General features: G+C 43.6%; 1 protein-coding gene across 1 annotated transcript in view; it reads left to right on the top strand.

Annotated features, from left to right (window-relative positions):
* PITHD1 (PITH domain containing 1) overlaps positions 1-22,759 on the top strand; it is a 44,156-nt gene extending 21,397 nt beyond the window's left edge. The window contains exons 4-6 of the mRNA XM_073572930.1: positions 5,136-5,240; positions 17,881-17,989; positions 22,136-22,759. Of these exons, the coding sequence (XP_073429031.1) occupies positions 5,136-5,240; positions 17,881-17,989; positions 22,136-22,237 (316 nt within the window). The 3' untranslated portion in view covers positions 22,238-22,759. The remainder of the gene's footprint in view (positions 1-5,135; positions 5,241-17,880; positions 17,990-22,135) is intronic.
* Positions 22,760-23,826: the final 1,067 nt, after the last annotated feature.

Here is a 23,826-nt window from a genome sequence, read left to right as displayed (position 1 = left end):
TGTAGATGGAGAATAGTAGGGGTCCTAGGACAGAGCCTTGAGGAACACTGACAGACAGGGGGCGATGTGAGCAGATGGTGTGTGAGATGGAGACACTAAATGTTCGGTCTGCTAGGTATGATGAGATCCAGGATAGGGCCAAGTCTGTGATGCCAAGAGATGAGTCTGTAGCAGGAGGGAATAGTCTACAGTGTCGAAGGCAGAGGACAGAGTAGTGTCGCTTGCTCTTGGTGGTTAGTAAGTCGTTAGTGACTTTAGTTAGGGCAGTTTCAGTTGAGTGATGCGGTCGGAAGCCAGATTGTAACCGGTCAAAGAGGGAACAGGAGGAGAGGTGGGAGGACAGTTCAAGATATACATGCTGTTCCAGTAGTTTTGAGGCGTAAGGGAGAAGAGATATCGGGCGATAGTTAGAAACAGGGTCAAGGGAGGACTTTTTGAGGATGGGTGTGATTGAGGCATGTTTGAAGGATGAGGGAAAGACACCATTTGTAAGTGAAAGGTTGAAGAGGTGTGTTAGAGATGGGATGAAGACTGTGGCCAAGTTGGGGATGAGGTGGGACGGGAGTGGGTCGAGGGCACAAGTAGTGAGGTGTGATCTTAACAGAAGGGTGGAGGGCTGATCTTCTGTCATGGTGGAGAAGCTGGCTTTTGCAGAACAGGGCTGAGGGGCATTGGGGGCTGCGGGGCCAAAGTTTTGTCTGATCGTGTCAATCTTCTGCTTAAAGGAGGCAAAGTCTTCAGCAGAAATGAGAGGAGAGGGAGGAGGTGCTGTGGGACGGAGTAGAGAATTGAAAGTGTTGAAGAGCTGTTTAGGGTTGAGACAGGGAGGATATGAGAGATGCAAAGTAAGTTGGTTTTGCGGCAGAGAGCGTGGACTTAAAGTTGGCAAGGGACTGCTTGTATGCGCTGAAGTACTCGGTAGAATGGGTTCTCTTCCATCTCCGCTCAGCGGCCCTGGAAACCCGTCTCAGTTCTTTGGTCAGGCTGGTCAGCCAGGGCTGCATGTTTGTTCGAGTTTTGCTCTGCATGAGGGGGGCAGCCGAATCAAGTGTTGCTGTTATTGTGGTGTTGTAAAAAGTGGCGGCAGCATCTGTGTCATGAAGGGAAGCTATGTCTGTAAGAGGGAGAAGGGACTCGGAGAGTGATTGTAAATTGAGGTGTTTGAGATTCCTGCGAGGGTGAGCGAGTTTATGGAGCGGGGGTTGCGCAGTAGGAGAGAGAAGAGAATGTCAGTAGGTTGTGGTCAGTCAGGGGGAGGGGTGAGTTATTGAGATTAGTGAGGGAGCAGAGGCGGGTGAAGATGAGGTCCAGCGTGTGACCATCTTTGTGAGTGGCCGCAGAGGACCATTGAGTGAGGCCAAGGAAAGCCATGAGCGATAGAAGTTTAGAGGCAGCTTGGGTGGAAGTATCAATGGGGATGTTGAAGTTGCCCATGATGATGGTGGGGATGTCAGCAGAAAGGAAATGGAGTAGACAGGTGGTGAAGTGGTCGAGAGGTGGAGATGGCTAGTTCTGGAGGGCTGTAGATGACAGCCAGTTGGAGGGGGAATAGATGCGGACGGAGTGCACCTCGAACGAGGGAAGAGTAGCGGAGGGTGGCAGAAGAATTGAGGTAAAGGAGCAGGTATCAGACAGGAGCAAGCCAACTCCTCCAACACGTTTGTTTCTGGGGGGAGGGGTGTGAGAGATGGAATCTGCCATAGGAAAGCACAGCTGGAGAGGCTGTCAGAGGGAGTGAGCCAGGTTTCAGTGATGGCAAGGAAGGAGAGTTTGTTGGTGATAAAGAGGTCATGGATAAATGACAGCTTGTTGCAGACAGAGTGTGCGTTCCATAGGGCTCCAGGTAAGGGGGTTGGGGGAGTGGGGGCTGGATGAATGGGTATGAGGTTATCATGGTTGTGAAGTGTAGAGGATCGTGGCAGGGTTAATCCTTCTGACAGGTTCCCTTAACCCCTTACCTACAATGGACGTAATATTCCGTCCATGTGATCCTGGACCTAATTACCATGGACAGAATATTACGTCACAGCGATCAGCGGCGCCCACGTGGTGAGCGCCGCTGATCGCGGCCTGGTGTCAGCTGATTATCACAGCTGACACCCGGCACAATGTGTCAGGGGTGGTCACGGACCACCCCCGACACGTTAACCCCTTGCACACCGCGATCAAACACAATCGCGGTGTACCAGGGGTTAAAGGGAAGCATCGGCAGGGAGGGGGCTCCCTCCATGCTTCCCTGAGCCCCCCCCACGGCAGCGCAGTATGCAGTGCTGCTGCGGGGGGCTCCTTTCCTGCAGGTCCCCGGATCCAATATGGCGGTGGGGACCTCCGGGGGCCTGCAGGGAGCCGGCTTCCTCAGTGCCTGCAAAGCGCAGGCATGAGGAAGCCTTCTGCACTGCCTGTGAGAGATCGCTGATCTGTCACAGTGATCTGTGATGTGACAGATCAGCGATCTGTCACAGGACAGTTATGTCCCCCCTGGGACATTGTAATAAAGTAAAAAAAGTGTAAAAATAATTTTAAAAAAATCGCTAAATTAAAAAAAAAAATATATATATTCCCCAATAAATTCATTTTTTGGAAATAAAAAACCCCCACAAAAGTACACATTTGGTATCGCCGCGTCCGTAACGACCCGCCCTATAAAACTGTCCCAATAGTTAACCCCTTAAGCGAACCCCTTAAAAAATAAAAATTATTTTTTGCTTCGTTTATCATACCGCCGAACAAAGTGCAATAACACGCAATCAAAAAGACGCATATAAATATCCATGGTACCGCTGAAAACGTCATCTTGTCCTGCAAAAACGAGCTGCCACACAGCATCAGTGAAAAAATAAAGTTATAGCTCGCGGAATAAAGTGATGCAAAAATAATTTTTTATATAAAATTGTTTTCATAGCATAAAAGCGCCAAAACATAAAAACTACCTAAATGAGGTATCGCTGTAACCGTACTGACCCGAAGAATAAAACCGCCTTATAAATTTTACCGCACCCGGTACGGCGTAAACGCACCACCCGAAAGAAATTCATGAAACGCTGGTTTTTGTAAATTCTGCATCCCAAAAAAACAAAATAAAAAGCGATCAAAAAATGTCATGTGCCCGAAAATGGTACTAATAAAAACGTCAACTCGTTCCGCAAAAAATAAGACCTCACATGACTCGGTGGGTCAAAATATGGAAAAATTATAGCTCTCAATATGTGGTGATGCAAAAACTATTTTTACAATAAAGTGTTTTTTAGCGTGTGACAGCTGCCAAACATAAAAACCGCCCTAAATAGTAAATCAAACCCCCCCGTTATCACCCCCTTAGTTAGGAAAAAATAATAAAATTAAAAGAAAATGTATTTATTTCCATTTTCCCGTTAGAGTTAGGGCTAGGATTAGGGTTAGGGGTGTGTTGGGGTTAGGGTTGGAGTTAGAATTGGGGGTTTCCACTGTTTGGGCACATCAGGTGTTCTCCAAATGCAACATGGCGTCTGATCTCAATTCCGGCCAATTCTGTGTTGAAAAAGTCAAATGGTGCTCCTTCTAAACTCTGCCATGCTCCCAAACAGTGTTTTACCCCCACATATGGGGTATCGGCCTACTCAGGACAAATTGTAAAACAACTTTTGGGGTCCAATTTCTCCTGTTACCCTTAGGAAAATAAAAAATTGGGGGCAAAAATATCATTTTTGTGGAAAAAAAAGATTTTTTTATTTTCACGCCCGGGCGTTATAAACTTCTGGGAAGCACTTGGGGGTTCAAAGTGCTCACCACACATCTAGATAAGTTCCATGGGGGGTCTAGCTTCCAAAATGGGGTCACTTGTGGGGAGTTTCAATAGTTTAGGTACATCAGGGGCTCTCCAAACGCACACGACACACGCAGACCATTCCATCAAAGTCTGCATTCCAAAACGTCACTACTTCCTTTCCAAGCCCTGTCGTGTGCCCATACAGTAGTTTTCTCCCACATATGGGGTATCAGCGTACTCAGGACAAATTGGACAACAACTTTTGGGGTTCAGTTTCTCCTGGTACCCTTGGGGGAAAATAAAAAAAAAAATTGGGATGCCCTGGCATTATAAACTTCTGTGAAGCCCTTGGGGGTTCAAAGTTCTCACCACACATCTAGATAAGTTCCTTGGGGGGTCTAGTTTCCAAAATGGTGTCATTTGTGGGGGGGTTTCCACTGTGTTGGTACATCAGGGGCTTTCCAAATGCGACATGGTGTCCGATCTCAATTCCAGCCACTTTTGCATTGAAAAAGTCAAACGGCGCTCCTTCCCTTCTGAGCTCTGCCATGCGCCGAATCAGTGATTTTCCCCCCCACATATCAGTTATCAACTTATCAGCGTACTCAAGACAAATTGCACAATAACTTTTGCAGTCCAATTTCTCCTGTTACCCTTGGTAAAATAAAAAAAATTGAATCTGAAGTATTTTTTTTTTTTTGTGAAAAAAAGTTAAATGTTAGTTTTTTTTCTTTAAATATTCAAAAATTTCCTGTGACGCACCTAAAGGGTTGATAAACTTGTATGTGGTTTTGAGCACCTTAAGGGGTGCAGTTTCTAGAATGGTGTCACTTTTGGGTATTTTCTATCATATAGACCCCGCAAAGTGGCTTCAAATGTGATGTGGTCCGTAAAAATAAAATTGTGTTGCAAAAATGAGAAATCGCTGGTCAATATTTAACCCTTATAACTTCCTAACAAAAAAAATGTTGGTTCCAAAATTGTGCTGATGTAAAGTAAACATGTGGGAAATGTTACTTATCAAGTTTTTTGTGTGCCATATCTCTGTGATTTAAGGGCATAAAAATTCAAATTTGGAATGTTGCGAAATTTTAAAAATTTTCGCCAAATTTCTGTTTTTTTTCACAAACGCAAGTTATTTGAATGAAATTTTACCACTAACATGAAGTACAATATGTCACGAGAAAACCGTGTCAGAATCACTGGGATCCATTGAAGCGTTTCAGAGTTATGACCTCATAAAGGTAGTGGTCAGAATTGTAAAAATTGGCCCGGGAGTTAACGTGCAAACCACCCTTGGTAGTGAAGGGGTTAAACTGCAATTGTTTTGTTTGGTTTGTTTTTTTTTCTTCCCTAATCGGTTTCTTTATACTATGCATGCCTCTTCCAGATTTAAGAATGTTCCACACATGAGCTTTGACGACGTTGGAAGGGAAGCTGACCAGGTTTTCAATCTTCATGTTGACACCACGGGAGAGCTAGAATATCCTACAAAGTACGTACGATCTTGCGTGTTTACCCATAAATATTCTTGGTGATTATAGAATAGGTTTTGTAAGATCTCCACACCTTTTGATGGAAGGTAAGTAAAAGGACGCTGATCCTATGAAAGTTAATTTGTCTCCTGGGAGTGTGAGAACAATAATAAAATGTTACACTTTGTGTCATTTAGGGTATGATCACACACAGCAAATATGCAAGTTATTTTTTGACTTTCAGTTGTATGTATGGTGTTTGAAGAAATTTTATGTTTACACTTCATAAATCGCCACATTAAAAGTGCAGAATATGGATTATCAGGTGCAGATCAATATTATTATTTTTTTTTTTTTTTTTTAATCAAATTGTGCCTAAACGGCTGTCATCCAGCAACTCTTCTGGACTGCCCATTATGTCTTCAGAGGAGAAAGCATAATTTGTTTTAGATATTTGTGCCACTTATTCCCCCTCCAAAATTGGTATGTCACCTTGCATCAAGTGTTTGTGGCCTATTCCACACTGCAGTGTTTTGGTCAGTAACTTGAATAAGTATTTTGTAATAAAGTAAAATCTTTCAATATCTTCTTGTAGGTTCTATTTCTGGTTTCTCTCAAATGCTGATGCAAATATTGATGTGAATGGATCTCTAAGATGTTGATGTGCTTTAATGGCTGTTAGTGAATGTTTGTATGACTAATAATTATCTTTTCTGAATTCCCCATACACATGCACACTGACCATGTGTTTTGCATATGGATAAAGGGGGGGGGGGGGTTGCTGCTGTCACACACCTGTGGTGGCACATTATGTCCAGAGAACAAAAGAAGATAGAAGGTTGAAATACAGTATGGCTTATGGGGAGGATCCCATACGTATTGGATGGACTCTAAGAATTACATTTTTCTCTAATAACCCTCTCCCACAACAGCACACCAGAGGATTTAACCCCTCCCCAATAGGGACAAGAAACTCAGAGGTCAAATGGTCCATCGCACATCCTCCCTCCAGTGGTTTTTCCTGTTCCTATCAGGGATGAAGTGATCATCTGTGGTTGTGCCAGCAGAAGGCACCGAGGGAAATTTAAAGATTGGGGAATGAGTGGGCCTACCGCTCCTCCCTGAATGCTGCTCTCATCTCATTGAAGGACTGGGGACTTCCCTCCAGTCCCCACCAAGGTCTGAGGGGGTTCCTCAGGCTGGTGGCTTCACTGAGCTCTACAGCCCACCTCTTCCTCCTCTCAGGGAGTGAAACTCCAGTTTCCCGCACGCTGGAACGGATGGCTGGGTTGCTTCCAGCACACTTCACACTGGGCCCTAGAAGTGATGTCAGTTGCCAGGCGTTCAGTTTTGACTTCCCTTACGGATTTTTGTGTTCCATACTGGAACACATTGCCGGGAAAGCCCTGTTAATTGCACTGCCTGTGACTGCAGGATCTTCACTTTCACACCTGGCCAGGGGGAGAAGATCCGCTAATGAGAAAATGGCGCTGTATCTGGTCACCATATAAGAGCCCTGAGTAAGAAGACATTTTTAGGTAGGACTGATCCTGTGTGTTAACATGGAAGGTTCAGGTTCTTCCTGCTCTGCATCTGCAGAGCTCAGTGCTGTTCCAGTCCCAGTACGTAGTCTGGCACTGGGGGTCTGGTTTCATGTTGCTGGTATGGTATATTATAGCTATTATCATTCTCCCCTCTTCCAGGGAACAAGAAACCTGCACAAGGTAGCAGATCTGAAGCCTCACATTCCCACTGATGCCTCTCATCATAAGAATTTTTCCTCAAGATTTATGGCTGTAAGGAGAACCGTGGAGGTAGAACAAAAGACTTCCCAACAATACAAGATGTTCGGCGGTCTGCGTTCAAAAAAGAAACTACGATTTCCCACACTTAAGAATATTCAGGACCTAGTATTGGAGAAATGGGATTCCCCCAGAAAAGAGGTTGAGCACTTCTGCTGAGACAGGGTCCTGGTGGATGATGGTAAGAAGTACCAAACCTAGATCTACAGATTGCTGGAATGGTCAAGAAAATAACCTTGCCGTTTGAGGATTCCCATTAGTGTGCAAAATGGATGGCCTTTTAAGGAAATCCTGGGAAACCTCAGCAGCACTGTTTTTTCCAGCTGAATAAGCCAACAGGACATCGGTCTTTGGGTACTCCAAGAGAAGACATTCTGGCATCCTTGCATCTCCTACAAAAAAACAAAACGGAATTTCTAGCAGACACATCTGCAGAACCTGTAAGGGTGGCAGCAAGGTCATCAGACTTATCAAACTGAGATGTGCACTCTGGTTAAAGGGAATAGAGTACAACTTAAATTTTTTTTTTTTTGTGGTGTCCCCACTTCAAGATTTTAAAGGGAAATGCAGTCCTTGATTCAATAAGAAAGGGTCGAAAGGGAATAATGCCTCACCGTGTAACCTGTGCCTGGTAGCCTTGAATGCCACAGTAGAGACCCAGATTCTGTCTGATCATTGGATAATACAGAGAAAAAACTGGATCAACTGGCTGAATATATAAAAATGTGATCTCTGGTTTTTATATCGATATGGACATATTTGTTATTTTAATGGTCTGAAATAAAGAATATATTATATATATCTTTATTTTTTATTTTTTTTAAATCAGCCAGTTGCTCCAATTTTTTTTTTTTTTTTGCAGACCTTGAGGATTTGTTAGAGCCTTCTTATCCGTGGCCTTCTCTACCTGAACCTAGATGTTTTAAGAGACTTTCAACCTTCTCAGGAGCAAATGCCTCAATACAGAGGGAAAGGAATGTTGGGTCAGTGGAGCAATCCAAAAGGTGGGCTGGGCAGAAATATTTATCTCCCCCCAAGGCCAGCGTCAAAACAAATCATGACTCCGATAAAGTAGGTGGTCGCATCTCGGCACTTCTTCCCCAGTTGGGCAAGATGTGCATGGACTCTAAGGGCCCCGTCACACATAAAGATGCACCAGCGATCCTCACAACGATACGACCTTGTCAGGATCGCTGGTGCATCGCTACATGATCGCTGGTGAGCTGCCAAACAGGCAGCTTCACCAGTGAGGACGCTGGTCTCTAAGGTAAATATCGGGTTACTAAGTGGCGCGCGTCACTTAGTTACCAGATGTGTACCTTAGAAACCTGCGTGCTCGGCTTAGGGATGCAAAGGCGCTGAGTGCCCAGAAAAAAGAAAAAAAACACGCCGGCCACTTGGTTAAAGGCACGCAGGAAGCACAACGCTGCCTGTTCCTGGGAACATGAGTTCTGAGCCACAGGAAGAGCAACACACTGGACATGGCCTCTGAAGCAGGACTCCAGCAGCAATCGCCGCAAAAGCACCGCAAGAAGGATCCCACAGGGAACCGGTCACAGCAACGCAGCAGCCGCTCAGTGTCCCAACGCAGCTAAGAGTCTGGTGGGACAGGGGTCCCAAAAGACAAGCCTCTTGCAGATCCGGGGGCCCCTTCAAACTCTGTATCCTTCAGTCTGGTGGGTGAGTGAGCTACGTGAATATATATACTGTAACTAGGGCCTGTCCTTCTCTTATAGGGGAAGAACTGCATGCAAAAGGCCAACCACAAGATTTGCCCATTTTGTAAAGAGGAGCTTCCCACGGAGTGGGGGAAAAGGCTCTGCCAACCCATTGAGCACACTATATGCAAGGAATCCCTAAGTTTCGCCTCTGACCTTAGAACCCTAATTAAACATCAAGTAGAGAACACCTTCAAATCCCTCTAGGGAGAAAGTAAAAAGCATAGTAAGCCTAAAAGCAGGGATCCCGAGTCAGAGATCACAGCGATAGGGAGAGCGAATCTTGTTCATCAAACACACAGCCCGTCATCCGACTCCTCGTCCTCTGCCTAGGGATGTCGCAGCTGTTTCCCTACAGAGGAAACGGATAACTTAATAAAGGCAGTCAGAACCACTATGGGACTAGTAGACACCAGGCCCAAAAGGACCATTCAGGATGCCATGATCAGTGGGTTAGAGCAGAAGAAGAGATCATTCCCTATGAACGATAAAATTCAGGCGCTAATACAGAGGGAGAGAGAGAGAGAGACCAGAGAGAAAAAAGGCCTCCTAGCCCCCAAAAGAAAATATCCCTTCAAAGACCCAAGCTGTTCATTTTGGGACAAAGTGCCAAAACAAGCCATAGCAAAAGCCTCAAAAAAAAATTCTCTGCCGTTTGAGGACATGGGGACACTGAAAGATCCCATGGACAAAATATCGGATATGTTCCTGGGAGGCAGCTGGAGGAGGGATGAAACCCCCCCCCCCCCCCCCCCCCATAGCCACCACTTGCACAGCTAGAGCCCTGATGGTGTGGTTGGATCAGTTGGTGGACAAGCTGAAAAACAAAACTCAGGGGAGCGATTCTAGACTCTGTCCCATGGATGAGGGGAGCGGCGCCCTTTTTAGCGGACTCATCCGCAGATTCCAATCAGGCTAACAGCCAGGGCAGCCTCATTCTTGAACGCAGCTAGAAGGGCCCTATGGCTCAAATGCTGGACGGGAGACCTGCAAACTAAAACAAATTTGCTCCATTCCCTGTGAAGGTGAATTCCTTTTCGGGCCTACACTGGATGATATACTTGACAAAGCAGGGGATAAAAAGTCTTTCCCTAACCCATACAATTTCCCCTTTAAGCGTTTTCAGAGCAGGAACTTTTATCCAGAGGAAGCCGCCTAAAAACTCCCAGGATAAGTGGGAAGATAGAAGAGGAAAAGGGGTTCATGTTTGGGGAAACCAGCAGACAAAAGGCAACCCCAATGAAGGTGTCTCCCAGGTAGGAGTAAGATTGGCCCTCTTCCCAACCTGGGAAAAGATATCAAACAATCAATGGATCTTAAACATCATAAAAACAGGCGTCAAATTAAATTTCTACACCTCACCCAAACCCTCTTTTGTAGTGACCCCACAGAGGCAGTCAGCGGAAGAACAAGCCGCGATTCAACAGGAGATTCAGACCCTTGTGGAGAAATCATTGTTGCAAGAGGTCCCTCGCCAAGAAAGAGAAGGCTTCTATTCCCCTATTTTCCTGAGGAGGAAGCCAGATGGGACATTCAGGACAATAATAAACCTGAAAAAGTTAAACAAGTGCCTGATCCATCTGTTCAAAAAGGAAACCATAAAATCTGCAGTGAAAATACTGTTTCCATTCTGTTACATGACTGTACTCGACTTAAAAGACGCATACTACCATGTCCCCATACACGCGGACTACCGCCAATTTCTCAGGATAGCAGTAACTATGGGGGGAGAGAAAGCAACACCAATTCAAAACTCTCCCATTTGGGCTGGCCATCGCCCTGGGAGTGTTCACAAAAATCATAGCAGAGGTCATGGCACATTTAAGGGAGCAGGATGTCCTAATAGTCGCATACTTGGACAATTTCCCAGTAATAGACAACTCCCCGTCCCACTGCAGGGACCAGTTGAGCAGGACTATGAATTCTCTGAACAGCCTAGGTTGGCTGCTAAATCTGCCAAAATCACAGATGGTTCTGAGCCAAGTACAAGAGTATTTGGGCATAACCATAGATTCCCTCAGGCAAGAGTGTCATCTCCCAGAAGGGAAAATGCTACACATAAAACAAATAGCAACAGGAGCAATAACTCATACAGTAACAACACTGAGGAAGGCCATGTCCCTGCTCGGATCAATGACTGCTTGTATGCCAGCCGTGCAGTGGGCCCAAGCTCATACAAGGGATCTCTAGTCGGAAACACTAGCGGCAGAAATCTCCTTTCACAGAGATTTAGAAGGGCGGTTAGACATCTCACCCTTAACGGCTCACTTACTACAGTGGTGGACGGAATCATCAAACCTATCCAGGGGGGTCCCTTGGGTAATACCTGTATCTCGAGTCCTTACTACAGACGCAATCGGGTAGCTCAGGGGATCTGGACAGAGGATGAAAAGGCAGCCTCCTCGAACATGAAAGAGCTGCTAGCGGTAAAGCTCGCCCTCCTGTATTTTGTGGAATCCCTCAGGACCCACCACATAAGGGTGTTTTCAGACATCCGCACAGTAGTTGTTTACTTAAACCATCGGGGGGTACAAGATCCCGCACCCTAATGGTAGTGACAAGGTCAATTCTCCAGTTTGCAGAGGGAAACCTAGGCTCACTGACAGCACTCCACATAAAAGGGGCAGACAATGTCATGGCGGACTTCCAAAGTAGCACACAGCTGAGACAGGGAGCTTGGGAGTTGAACCAGGAAATTTTCAACCAGATCACGAAATTATGAGGGAAACCCGATCTAGACCTATTTGCCAACAGGACAAATCTGAAGGTGAAAACCTTCTGCTCCATAGACCCCTCCGGGAACCCAGTAGCCCTGGACGCCCTCATGATCCCCTGGTGCTTTCCCATCGCATGTGCATTTCCACCAATAGCCTTAATTCCATCAGTTCTGAGGAAAATTCAGGAAGACAAAGCAATGGTAATTCTAATAGCCCCCCTTCTGGCCAAGAAGGACTTGGTTCTCTTGGTTGAGGAGAATGTCCATCTCCAACCCTTGGGTCCTCCCGGACATCCCAAACTTACTCTCACGGGGCCCAGTGCTGCGCCCTCAGGTGGAGAATCTACATATGACGGCCTGGAATTTGAAAGGGCTCTGTTAACCAGCAGAGGTTTCTCCTCAAATTTGGTGTCTACCCTGCTACGGAGTAGGAAAGCGGTAACCACTAAATTATATGGGAGGATCTGGAGGAAATTCCTTTCGGTATCTAGGACATGTCCGAGTGGGAGCATACCAGTATCAAAGATCTTAGAGTCCCTACAAAAGGGCTTAGAGCAAGGTGTAGCTACCAGCACATTAAAGGTTCAGGTGGCGGCCTTTGGGGCCCTATACAACTATGACTTGGCAGGGAACCGTTGGGTGGCCAGGTTCATAAAGGCAGCCAGTAGATCCAGATGTATATCTTCCCTAAACACTCCTCCCTGGGACCTAAACTTGGTGCTCTCAGCCCTGACCAAGCCTCCCTTTTGAACCTTTACAAGAGGCTCAACTAAAACTGATATCTCTTAAGACCTCCCTCTTGATAGCCCTGACATCGGCCTGTAGAATCGGTGATATCCAGGCCCTGTCGGCGTTCCCTCCATTTACATAGATCCTGGATGACAGGGTGGTACTTAGGCTGGGTCTGTTCTATCTGCCAAAGGTAGCGTCCTGATTCCACAGAACCTAGGAAATCTCCCTCCTCTCCTTTCGCCCCAATCCCAAAAACAAGGGAGAAGACTCTACACACATTAGATGTTAGGAGATGCCTAATTGAATACCTAGCGGCCACCAGGGAGTATAGAAAGGATAGGTCTTTTTGTCTGCTTCCAGGGGCCAAGAGCACGCTGGCGAGGTGGATAAGAGATACCATCACCTTGTCGTACTTGTCACAGGGCGCGGACATTCCAGACAGAATAACAGCCCATTCCACAAGAGCCGTGTCAACTTCCTGGGCAGAGAGAACAGGTGTCTCCATTGAGCAGATATGTAGAGCCAACACTTAGTCCTCTCCTTCAACTTTCTTCAACTACTGTCGGCTGGACCTAGCCACCTCCTCAGATCTAACCTTTGGTAGAAGGGTGCTGGAGGCAGTGGTTTCCCCCCCAATAGTCTCTGCAACTCTCTGTGGTGCCGTCATGGGGGGGTAATAGGAGCGTAGTTACTTACCGTTAACGGTATTTCTCTGAGCCCATGACTGCACCTGTATATTCGCTCCCTACACGCGTGGGGTGAGCACTTGTTGTAAATAGTTTAGTCAAAAAGTCACTTGGTGTCTCCTCTATGCAGTTTAATGATTATAGAAATTTTTTCTTAAAGTTGTTAGTATTAGGCTGAAGTTCCGTTAATGGTCTGTAAAACAACTGATGTGGAAGAGAGGTACCGCCTTTTTATCTGTAGGTTTCCTGTCCCCCATGTGGTGGATCCTATCTCTGCGTGGTGCTGTCACGGGCTCAGAAATACCGTTAACGGTAATTAACTACGCTTTTTTCCGTCAGTATGGCCATGTGAGGGCTTGTGTCTTGCAGGACGAGTTGTAACTTTGAATGATATCAACTTCACACTAGACCTCAAGCAGCTTGGATTGTGTGCCTTTCCACTCTTCACACTAGGCCTTGGAAATCAAGGTCCCAGAGTCTGGAAGCTTCCATAATTGGTGATGGTTTTGGGAGCCATGTCATCTGCTGGTGTAGATCCACTGTGTTTTATCAAGACCAAAGTCAGGGCAGCAGTCTACCAGGAAATTTTAGAGCACTTCATGCTTCTCTCTGCTGACAAGCTTTTTGGAGATGGAAATTTCATTCTCCAGCAGGGCTTGGCACCTGTCCACACTGCCAAAAGTACCAACCAATACCTGGTTTAAAAACAGTATCACTGTGCTTGATTGGCCAGCAAACTCGCCTGACCTTAACCCCATAGACAATCTATGGGGTATTGTCAAGAGGAAGATGAGACACCAGACCCAACAATGCAGACAATGTGAAGGCTGCTATAAAGCAACCTGGGCTTCCATAACACCTCAGCAGTGCCAAAGGCTGATCTCCTCCATGCCACGCCACATTGATGCAGTAATTGATGCAAAAGGAGCCCCGACCAAGTATTGAGTGCATTTACTGTGCATGCATTTCAGTAGGCCAACATTTCGGATGTTAAAATCCTCAAGCTGGTGTTATATAGTATTCTAATTTACTGAGATAACGACTTTTGGGTTTTCATTGGCTGTAAGCCATAATCATTGACCTTTTCAATTGTTTGTTTATACAGCACACTGTTTGTAATGACTCTCTATAATGAGTTTCACTTTTTGCACTGAACAGAAATTAACTTTTTGATATTCTAATTTTGTGAGAAGCGCCTGTATCTTATCCAAACATGGATCCAGTTAAGATCAAGGATACGCACACTGCAAAGCAGGAAATTGTTGTCCGTAAGGTACTCCTTGACATCCTGTATCCAGATTGTAGCTTGGGCCCAGGCAAATACCAAAACATTACTGACCCACATTCTTGCAAACTGAGATGGATCCCCAGAATACCCTAAACAAGACTTCCAGTACCATCTTGAGTAAAAGCCTTTCTATCCTCTGGTGGCTTAGCCCAAGGAACCTGAACAGAGGAGTCCCCTGGATCCAGGACCCTATGGTCACCATAAGAGATGCCAGCAGAAGGGGATGGGGAGCCATGGTCTCCCAAGATGTATCCTAGCAACTCTGGTCAAGAGCAATCAGCCAACAATCTTCCAACTTTAGAGAACGGAAGGCTTTAGAAGTGCTCAGATTGGCAGTATCTTTTGATCCAGGATACCCATGTAAACATGTACTCAGACAATGACTATGGTAGCCCACCTCCATCACCAAGAAAGCATGACACTAGGACCTAAAATCAATCTCTGCAAGAATATTCTCCTGGGCTGAAGAATGCCTTTTCTCCTTTTTCAGCCCTCCACATAAAAAGTTTGGTCAATGTACAGGCTGATTTCCCCCCTCCCCCCCCTCAGCAGGAGAATCACCCAGGAGAATGGAGTCTAAATCCTGAAGTCTTCAGATACTAACCAAAAGATGGGGTCACCCAGAGGTAGGCCTTCTTGCAGGATATCAGAACGCGAAAGTAGCTCAGTTCTTTTACTAAAATCCAGACTATGCCTGCCTAGGTGTGGACGTGTTTGAATTTCCACTGGTGGGCAATCTGTCATATATCTTCCCTCCATTTCCAGTCTTGCCAAGAATCCTGCAAACCATAAGATCCGAAAGGACCAAGGTGATCCTAGTAACACCGTTCTGGACAAAAAGGAGCTGGTTCGGCACCTTAATCTGCCTGAGTATAGATGGCCCCCTGATCCTTCCTCCAATTAGAGACCTCCTTCACCAATGGCCAATTCATCATCCAGACACTGAGAAGCTATACCTGGCCGGCTTCTGAATTCTCAATTTTGAAAATGAAGGGTCTTTTAATCAATGGTCATTAGAACTCTTCAAAAAAGGAAACCAGTAACAAATGCCATATATTATAAGATATGGAAGACTTTTTATATCGTGGCTTGCACCTGAACATCCAGACCCACGTCAACTGAACATTGCTCAGATCCTAGACTTTTTGCAGGAAGTCCTAGAAAAGGGTCTCAAACCCAGTACCCTCAATGTCCAACTGGCAGCATAGAGTTCCTATTTTGACCAGAGCCTGGCCAAGTATCGCTGGGTGAAGAGATTATAAAGGCAGCTTCTCGCCTTTGTCCTAGAATAGCGACCCAGGCTCCCCTTGGGACCTCTTTTAATATTGTCTTTTTTTTTTTTTTTTCTTAAAGGGCTGACACTTCCTACATTTGAGCCCTTATCTATAAAGCTAGACAGTCTTTTGGAAGGTGACCTTCCTTGTAGCCATAACCACAGCCAGAGGGGTGGGCGAACTACAGGCTCTCAATTAACGAACTATACTTGTGAATCCTAGAGGACATACTTTCTTTTTTTTTTTTTTGTTTGGACACATCGTTTCTACCCCAGGTTGTCTGAGTTCCACAGATCTAAAGAGAATTCTTCCCTCCTGTCAGAATGCAACAAATGATTTGTGTACACTGGACATACGTGGAGTGGTCCTTCATTATTTCCAAGAAATGCAGAAGTGTAGAAGAGACCATAATCTGTTTGTTCAGCTTCAGGGCCACACAGACTTCCAAATCTACTATTGCCAACTAGATCAAGGGCAATTGCTAAAGCATACCAGGTCCAAGGCCTTCCACCTCCAGAGAAGCTCGCTCTACTAGATCGCTATCTGTCTCCTTGGCTGAAAAAAAAAGCCAGGGTTTCCATCGAGCAGAGCTGATACCTAGTCCTCAGTCCATACGTTTCTCAGACATCATCACAGGCCAGATCTAACTTCAGAGATTTTAACCTTTTGGGAGGAAAGCTCTCCAGACTATTGTCCCTCCCTAAAACATTACTCTTCTAACCCTCCGGTGTGCTGTTGTTGGGGTAGTTATTGGAGAAAATAAAACTAGACTTACCGGTAATTCAGTTTCTAATAACCTATGACAGCACGGATGAGTCCTTCCCTTTTTCTTGCATTATTCAATCAATAATGATATATAATTTTAAGCATTGATACTCTTGTGGGCCTTTATAATAACACTAACACTGGAGGGAGGATGTGGGAGGAACTATTTGACCTCCTTTTTGTGTTTCCTCTTCCTATTAAGGAGTGGTTGCATCCTCCAGTGAGCTGTTGTAGTGGGTTATCAAACTGAATTACTGGAAATTATATATATTTTTTTTTTTTTTTTTGCCCACTGCAGCATTGCAATAAGAGGCGATCAAAGCAGTGCATGTACCCCAACATGGCATCGATAAAAATCAGCTGAAGGCACAAAAAAGAAGCCTTCACATCCTGAAAAATGAAACTGTTACTGGACTCAGAAAATGGCAACAAAAGCAAAACCTTCTTGCGTACTGTACTCGTACTGACTTGAAAAACCATATTGCTAGGCCAGTTTTACCATACAGTGAACATGGTAACTTAGGAAAAAAGTGCAATTCCACAATTTTTTTTGTTTCCAGTACATTGTGGTAGAAGGAAAGTTGCCATTCAAAGGTACAACTGGGGACACACAAAACAAGTACCCGTACGGATATAAAATTAAGTAATTAACTCATGGCTCCTGGAAGAGGTGGAAAAATAGAAAATCGCCATGTTAACACCTTCACCACTTTGCAATTTATTTATTTTTTTTCTTTGCTCCCCCTTCCCAGAGCCATGATCTTCTATTCTTCCGGGGATAACTTTTTGCGAGACGAGTTGTACTCTTGCATGACACTATTGATTTACTATATACCATACTGGAAGATTGGGGGGGAGAATTTGTGCAAAAAAAAAAAAAAAAAAAAATGCAATTCCTTTAAAAAATTTTTTTTTTTTTTTCCCCCAATGTTCTCGAAATGATTATAACTTGGTGATTTATAATTCTCCAGGTCATTAAGAGTTCGAAGATAAAAAAAGGACCTATGCATATTTGTATGTTTTCCACCACTTAAAGATACTAAAGTTTGTAAGGGAGGAAAATTTTGTTTTGATCTCTATTTTTCGTTTTGTGCTAGGTGAGGGGTTTTTTTTTTTTTTTTTGTGCACCAAGCTGACAGTAAAAAAATGATACCATTTTGGCATAGATGCCCATGGTTTGATCATCGCCTGTTGCATTTTCTTGTAGCTTTAAAAAACGTAATTCTGGTGTTTTTATTTCCTCTCATTACACAATCTACAGTTTTACGTTAATTTTATATTTTGAGCGGAAATTTCTGAATGCTGCCATACCATGTGGTTTTTTTTTTTTTCTTATTTTGAGGTTAAAGGCGTGATTTGGATTTTTTTTTTTTTTTTTTTTTTTTTTTTTTTTTTTTATACCAGCCCAAAGTATTGTATTCCTGTTATACAGTAATTCTGTAGTGGATAGGGTAAACTTCTTCCTATATGTGAAATTGGGTGATAGACTGAAGTCCAAATCTGTTAACTTCTGAATTAACTAGGAAGTAATCACTGGTAAATGAATGTGGCATGGCCAAATGGCTACCATGTGAGACATTTTCCAAACAAAAAACAAACGGATGGGGTTATAGGTTTACTCGTGGTTTATTGAAATATATTTTTTTTTTTTTTTTTTTTTTTTTTTCTTTTCTAAACAGAATTTCTCGCTTTTCAAGTGTATATCATTTATCTATCCATATTTCCAAAAATTTTGGAGCTGAAAACACCAAGATTTACTACATTGGTTTAAGAGGAGAATGGACAGAGGTAAATGGATATTGAAATACGCTGCATTACTTTTCTGCTGCTGAAATTTAAGGAACAAAAAACTTCATAAGTGTGATCTAAGTATTAGTGGTGTATGTAGAATGTTCAAAACTGCCACACTGCATATCTTATACATCATCCTGTCATGCATGTGGTTTTACAGCAGCAGGATAGTGGCATTGGCTGAAGTTTTCTTGTAATTCCATGAGGTTACAGACAGAAAATGGCTGGATAAGGCTGGCTTCACATTTGTGTATGGAGGCGCTGCGGAGATCTGTGGACTTCCTCTGTGAAGCTCCTCCCACTGCTGCACCTCCTCAGCTCCGCCTGTGTCCGCATGCTTCTGCATGCGGCCTGCAGATCCCATCTTTAACATTGAGTGAGTACGCAGGTCTTGCGGATGTATGCGGATGCCTCCGCATGCGTTTTGACGGCGCCGGCGACCCACGTCGAACGCATCATGTTGGAATTTGATGCGATCGCCACATCTTCAAAACGACGCATGCGAAGGCATCCACATACATCTTAACGACCTGTGTACCAAATCATAAAGATGGGATACGCAGGCATGCAGAAGTAGGTGGAGCTGACTGGAGGAAGTGCGGCAGTGGGCGGAGCTACATGGAGGAAGTCACAAACTAAAACCAATCACAAACTAAAATGTTTTCTATACTAATGCACAAAGCATGGGCAACAAACAAGGAGAACTGGAGCTACTAACACAGGAAAAGAAATATGTCATTGGAATCACTGAAACTTGGTGGGACAATACACATGATTGGAATACAAGACTAGAAGGATACAACTTATTTGCAAGAAACAGACTTGATAAACGATGAGGAGGTGTCGCATTGTATGTTAGAAACGCGTATATCTGCACAGAGATCCAAGCTTCAGAGACTGGGAGTTCTGTGGAAACTGTTTGGGTAAGAATACAAGGACAGAACAATGGAAAGGACACCATTGTAGGCATTTACTACAGGCCGCCTGTGCAAGCTGAAGATATGGATGAACTCTTTATGCATCAAATGGCCAAGTTCTCCAAAAAATGACACAGTGGTCATGGGAGATTTCAACTATCCAGACATTTGTTGGGAATCTCTCTCAGGCCAGACCAACAGGTCAAGGAAATTCTTATCCTCTCTTGCTGACAACTTTATCTTCCAAAAGGTAGGGGAGAAAACAAGGGGAACTGCTACCTTGGATCTAATCCTTATAAACAGGGAGGAAATGGTTGAGGAGGTAAAAGTGGCTGGGATAACTAGAGGAGGAAGACCTGTGAAGACTCAGACGTCAAGGTTAGATTTCAGAAAGGCAGATTTTAAGGGATTCAGAAAGAGAATTGGAGGGATCCAATGGCTGGATATCCTTAAAGACAAAAATGTCCAGGAAGGATGGGAAATCTTGAAAAATGAAATTCTCAAAGCACAATTGTTAACAATTCCGAAAAGAGGGAAGAATAGGAAGCATTTAAGGAAGCCAGGATGGATGAACACAGAACTTAAGCACATGCTAAAAAGGAATAAAAAAATGTTTATAAAATGGAAAGAGGGAGGCATATCTAAAGAATATAATGCTGTCTGCAGAACCTGCAGGGCACAAATCAGATTAGCTAAAGCTGACCATGAATTGAGGCTTGCAAGAGATGTCAAAAGTAAAAAAAAGTCAAAGATGCTATAGGATTTTTACAGGATGAAAATGATGAAATGGTAAGACAGATGCAAAATAGGAATTTAAAAGTTTGGCCTTCTCAACATCCTGTTTTCTCTCAGAAAGGAAATGTAACATCAACTGTTCTTCACTGTCCTATTAAGGGAATAGAAGAATCCAGGATATCTATAAACAGAAAGATAGTGAGGAAACACTTAGCTAACCTAAATTAATTCAAGTCTCCAGATCCAGATGAATTACACCCCAGAGTACTGAAGGAGATGGCAGAAGAAATTTTTGAACCCCTCTCCATAATCTTTGAAAATTCTTGGAGAACAGGAGAAGTCCCAGAAGACTGGAGAAGAACAAATGTTGTTCCTATCTTCAAAAAGGGGAAGAAGGTGGACCCAGGCAACTATAGGCCGGTGAGTCTGACTTCTATACCAGGAAAGATCTTTGAACAAATTATTAAACAACATGTATGTCAGTACCTGGATAAGAATGAAGTGATTAAACAGAGTCAGCATGGGTTTGTAACTAATAAGTCATGTCAGACTAACTTAATTTCCTTCTATGACGGAATCACTGATTGGGTGGATCAAGGAAGTGCTGTAGATATAGTATATCTTGACTTTAGCAAAGCATTTGACAAAGTATCTCATACAATCATTGAAAAAATGACTATGTATGGAATGGACAAGGCAACTGTTAGGTGGATTCATAACTGGCTTAGTGACCGGACCCAAAGAGTGGTCGTAAATGGCTGCACATCCAGTTGGAAGAATGTCTCAAGTGGGGTACCACAGGCCTCTGTCCTGGGCCCTGTATTCAACATCTTTATCAACGATTTAGATGAAGGAATTGAGGGTAAACTGATTAAATTTGCTGATGACACAAAGCTAGGAGGGATAGCTAATACTAGAGAAGAGAGAGAGAGGATTCAAAAAGATATAAATAAACTGGAGAAGTGGGCAGCAACTAACAGAATGGTTTTTAACAGGGAAAAATGCAAAGTACTACATCTGGGCAATAAAAATTAAAAAGCATATACAGAATGGGAGGAATAGGGCTAAGCAACAGCACATGTGAAAAATACTTGGGTATACTAATAGATCACAGACTGAATGAGTCAACAGTGTGATGCAGCAGCAAAAAAGGCAAATGCAATTCTAGGATGTATTAACAGAAGCATACAGTCTAGATCACGTGAAGTCATTATTTCCCTCTACTCCTCTTTGGTCAGACCTCATCTGGAATATTGTGTCCAGTTTTGGGCACCACATTTTAAAAAAGACATCAACAAACTGGAGCAAGTTCAGAAAAGAGCGACCAGAATGGTGACCGGTCTGCAAACCCTGTCTTATGAGGAAAGGTTGCAGGATTTGGGAATGTTTAGTTTGCAAAAGAGAAGACTGAGAGGAGACTTAATAGCTGTCTACAAATATCTAAAGGGCTGTCACATTGTAGAAGGATCAACTTTATTCTCATTTGCACAAGGAAAGACTAGAAGCAATGGGATGAAACTGAATGGGAGGAGACACAGATTAGATATTAGAAACTTTTTGACAGAGTGATCAATGAGTGGAACAAGCTGCCACGAGAAGTGGTGAGTTCTCCTTCAATGGAAGTCTTCAAACAGAGGCTGGACAGACATCTGACTGGGATGATTTAGCGAATCCTGCTTTGAGCAGGGGGTTGGACCAGATGGCCCAGGAGGTCCCTTCCAACTCTACAATTCTATGATTCTTATTCGGTAGACCACTGCAGCACCTCCATACGCAAATGTAAAACTAGCCTAATCTAAAGCTGTGGAAGTCGCAAGTGCAACATGTCATAAATCCAAACCTGCTGGATTTCTAGTGCCTTGCAAGTCAGTGTGGGCTCATTTACTTTTTGTTGCAATGTCGCATCCTGACACTACAATCTTTGCCCTCATAATGTGTTGAATCCTATTTAGTCTCAGTCTGTTCTCTTGGAGCCCATGCAACAGTGAGCTTTTGTGATCTGTTCACATGGTCCAGTGCTGTGTGGTGGCTGTTTTTTGGCTGTTTGTGAGTATGTGGCTGAACTCCAAGAAGGCTTGCTTTGTCCCTTCTGAGAAGAGTCTTGCCTAAAACATCTGTGTGTGGTTTAAAAACACACATTAAGATTCCCGGAGCTTTATAGGAAATGGTAGGGACCCACTAGTGAGCCATGAAGTTGCATAGGGGCTTAGGTTTATGTTTTTATGAAGACTTTCTTTTGGCCTATTCAGGTTCACATTTGGTCAGTTGACCGTTCAAATCCACTTTGACCGAACCTACTTTTTTTTTTTTTTATTTATTTTTTTTTTAAATGCATAAATACTGTAGGTGTCCACTGGATAAAACCCATTTCATGCTATTGTTTCCAATGTTAAACCGCAATTGTTTAAAATGGAATCCTAACCCAAACCGTACAGCATGCAGGGTTAAGGCTTCAACTGTTTGGATTCATTGTCCTGTTTTCTATTTGCAGGCACATCGCCATGAAGTGACAATCTGCAACTATGAATCTGCCGCCAATCCTGCTGATCATGATATAACGCACATCAGCCCGCAATCCCACTTTATTTCCTAGATTAGTGTTGAGGAACTCTGCAGGGAAAAAAATCTTGATCTGATAATGTTGACATGAGAAATGCCAATTTTTTTACATTATCTCAGAAATGTAACAGTCTAAAAAATTTTCAGAAGCGACATGCACGCATTGAGGTTGTCCTGTGTCTAAACTGTTCACTAAAAGCTTATAGTATAAAAATGACTAATTCTTGCCTTATCTGTCCCATGCTGCCACTTTCCAGGTCTCCTTGGCCAATAGTGAAGAAGTCTCAATATGAGCATATCAGCTAAGTCTACATCAAAATGGTCTCGCTCTGTAGACCAGGCGGAGACCCAAGAAATGGTAGCTGGGGGGGGCATTTTTTTTTTTTTTTCTTCTTCTTCAAGGGGGGTGAATGGACATCGGCAGATGTTTACATGCATACACCTCATACAATTGAAAAAATTCAAATATATAGTGTCATGCTTCTTACTGAAACTTGGTTTGGATGGTGGTTATTTGCAATCTAAATCTATGATTAATAAAGCTTTTTTCCACTGATTCCTATTTCTTTCATACATTTTTCACCTAGGGTTGTCCTTTAAAAAAAAAAAATAAATAAATAAAAAAATTAAAAGTTTCAAATGCACACTTTTTAGTATTGACCTGATGCATCTAATAACAGTGAAGCAACTTTGCAAATGACTTGGTTTACAGGGAATCTGTTGGCAGGTTTTTGCTATGTAATCTGAGAGCACCATAATGTAGGAGAAGATACCCTGACTCCAGAGATGTAATTTACTAGGCTGTTTCACTGCAATCAATGATTTAGCTGCAGGAGCTTTAGGGTATGTGCACATGCTGCGGAATGCTCTGCGGATTTGGCTGCGTGGGTTTTGTAAAATCCGCAGGTCGAAAGACCTGCGGATTAGCCTGCGGTTTTTCATCTTCACAATGGAGGAGATAGGTAACCGCAGCGGAATCCGCAGACAGAAACTGCAGCAAATCCGTGCGGAAAATTCTGCAGCGTCTGCACAGCAGGTTTCTTTTTCCATAGGTTAGAATGCTGCTGTACACCGCAGCAAAAACTGCTGTGGACCCACAGCGGCCAAATCCGCTGCGGATCCGCAGCATGTGCACACACCCTTAGTGCAGCATCCTTGTAATATAGTCATGACTCTCCACTGATTAGCAGGTGGTGATGTTACACACAGCTCAGAATCTGTATATACAGCTGATTTTTCTCTTTATTTGTATATTTGAGTAAAATGCTCTTTTATTCTATAAACTACTGACAACAACATGTCTTCAAATTTCCAAGCACTAAAGTTTGTATTTATTTTGAGAAATGGTCACAATAACAAAAAATGCAGTGCTTGCACACCTTATAATGCAAAGGAAACAAGTTCATAATCATTTAGAAACAACAATACCAATGTTTTAACTCAGGAAGAGTTCAGAAATCAATATTTTGTGGAATAACCATGATTTTTGATCACAGCTTTCATGCATCTTGGCTGCTTTCCACCAGTCTCTCACACTGCTTTTGGGTGACCTTATGCCACTTCTGGTACAAAAATGTAAGCAGTTCTCCTTTGATGGCTTGTGACTATCTATCTTCCTCTTGA

The sequence above is a fragment of the Dendrobates tinctorius genome, unplaced genomic scaffold, assembly GCF_039654945.1.
Source record: "Dendrobates tinctorius isolate UK_male_01 unplaced genomic scaffold, ASM3965494v1 ptg000007l, whole genome shotgun sequence".
In the NCBI taxonomy this organism is placed as follows: Eukaryota; Metazoa; Chordata; class Amphibia; order Anura; family Dendrobatidae; genus Dendrobates; species Dendrobates tinctorius.
The sequence above is the reverse complement of the archived record's forward strand: the minus strand, read 5'-3'. Positions and strand labels throughout refer to the sequence as shown.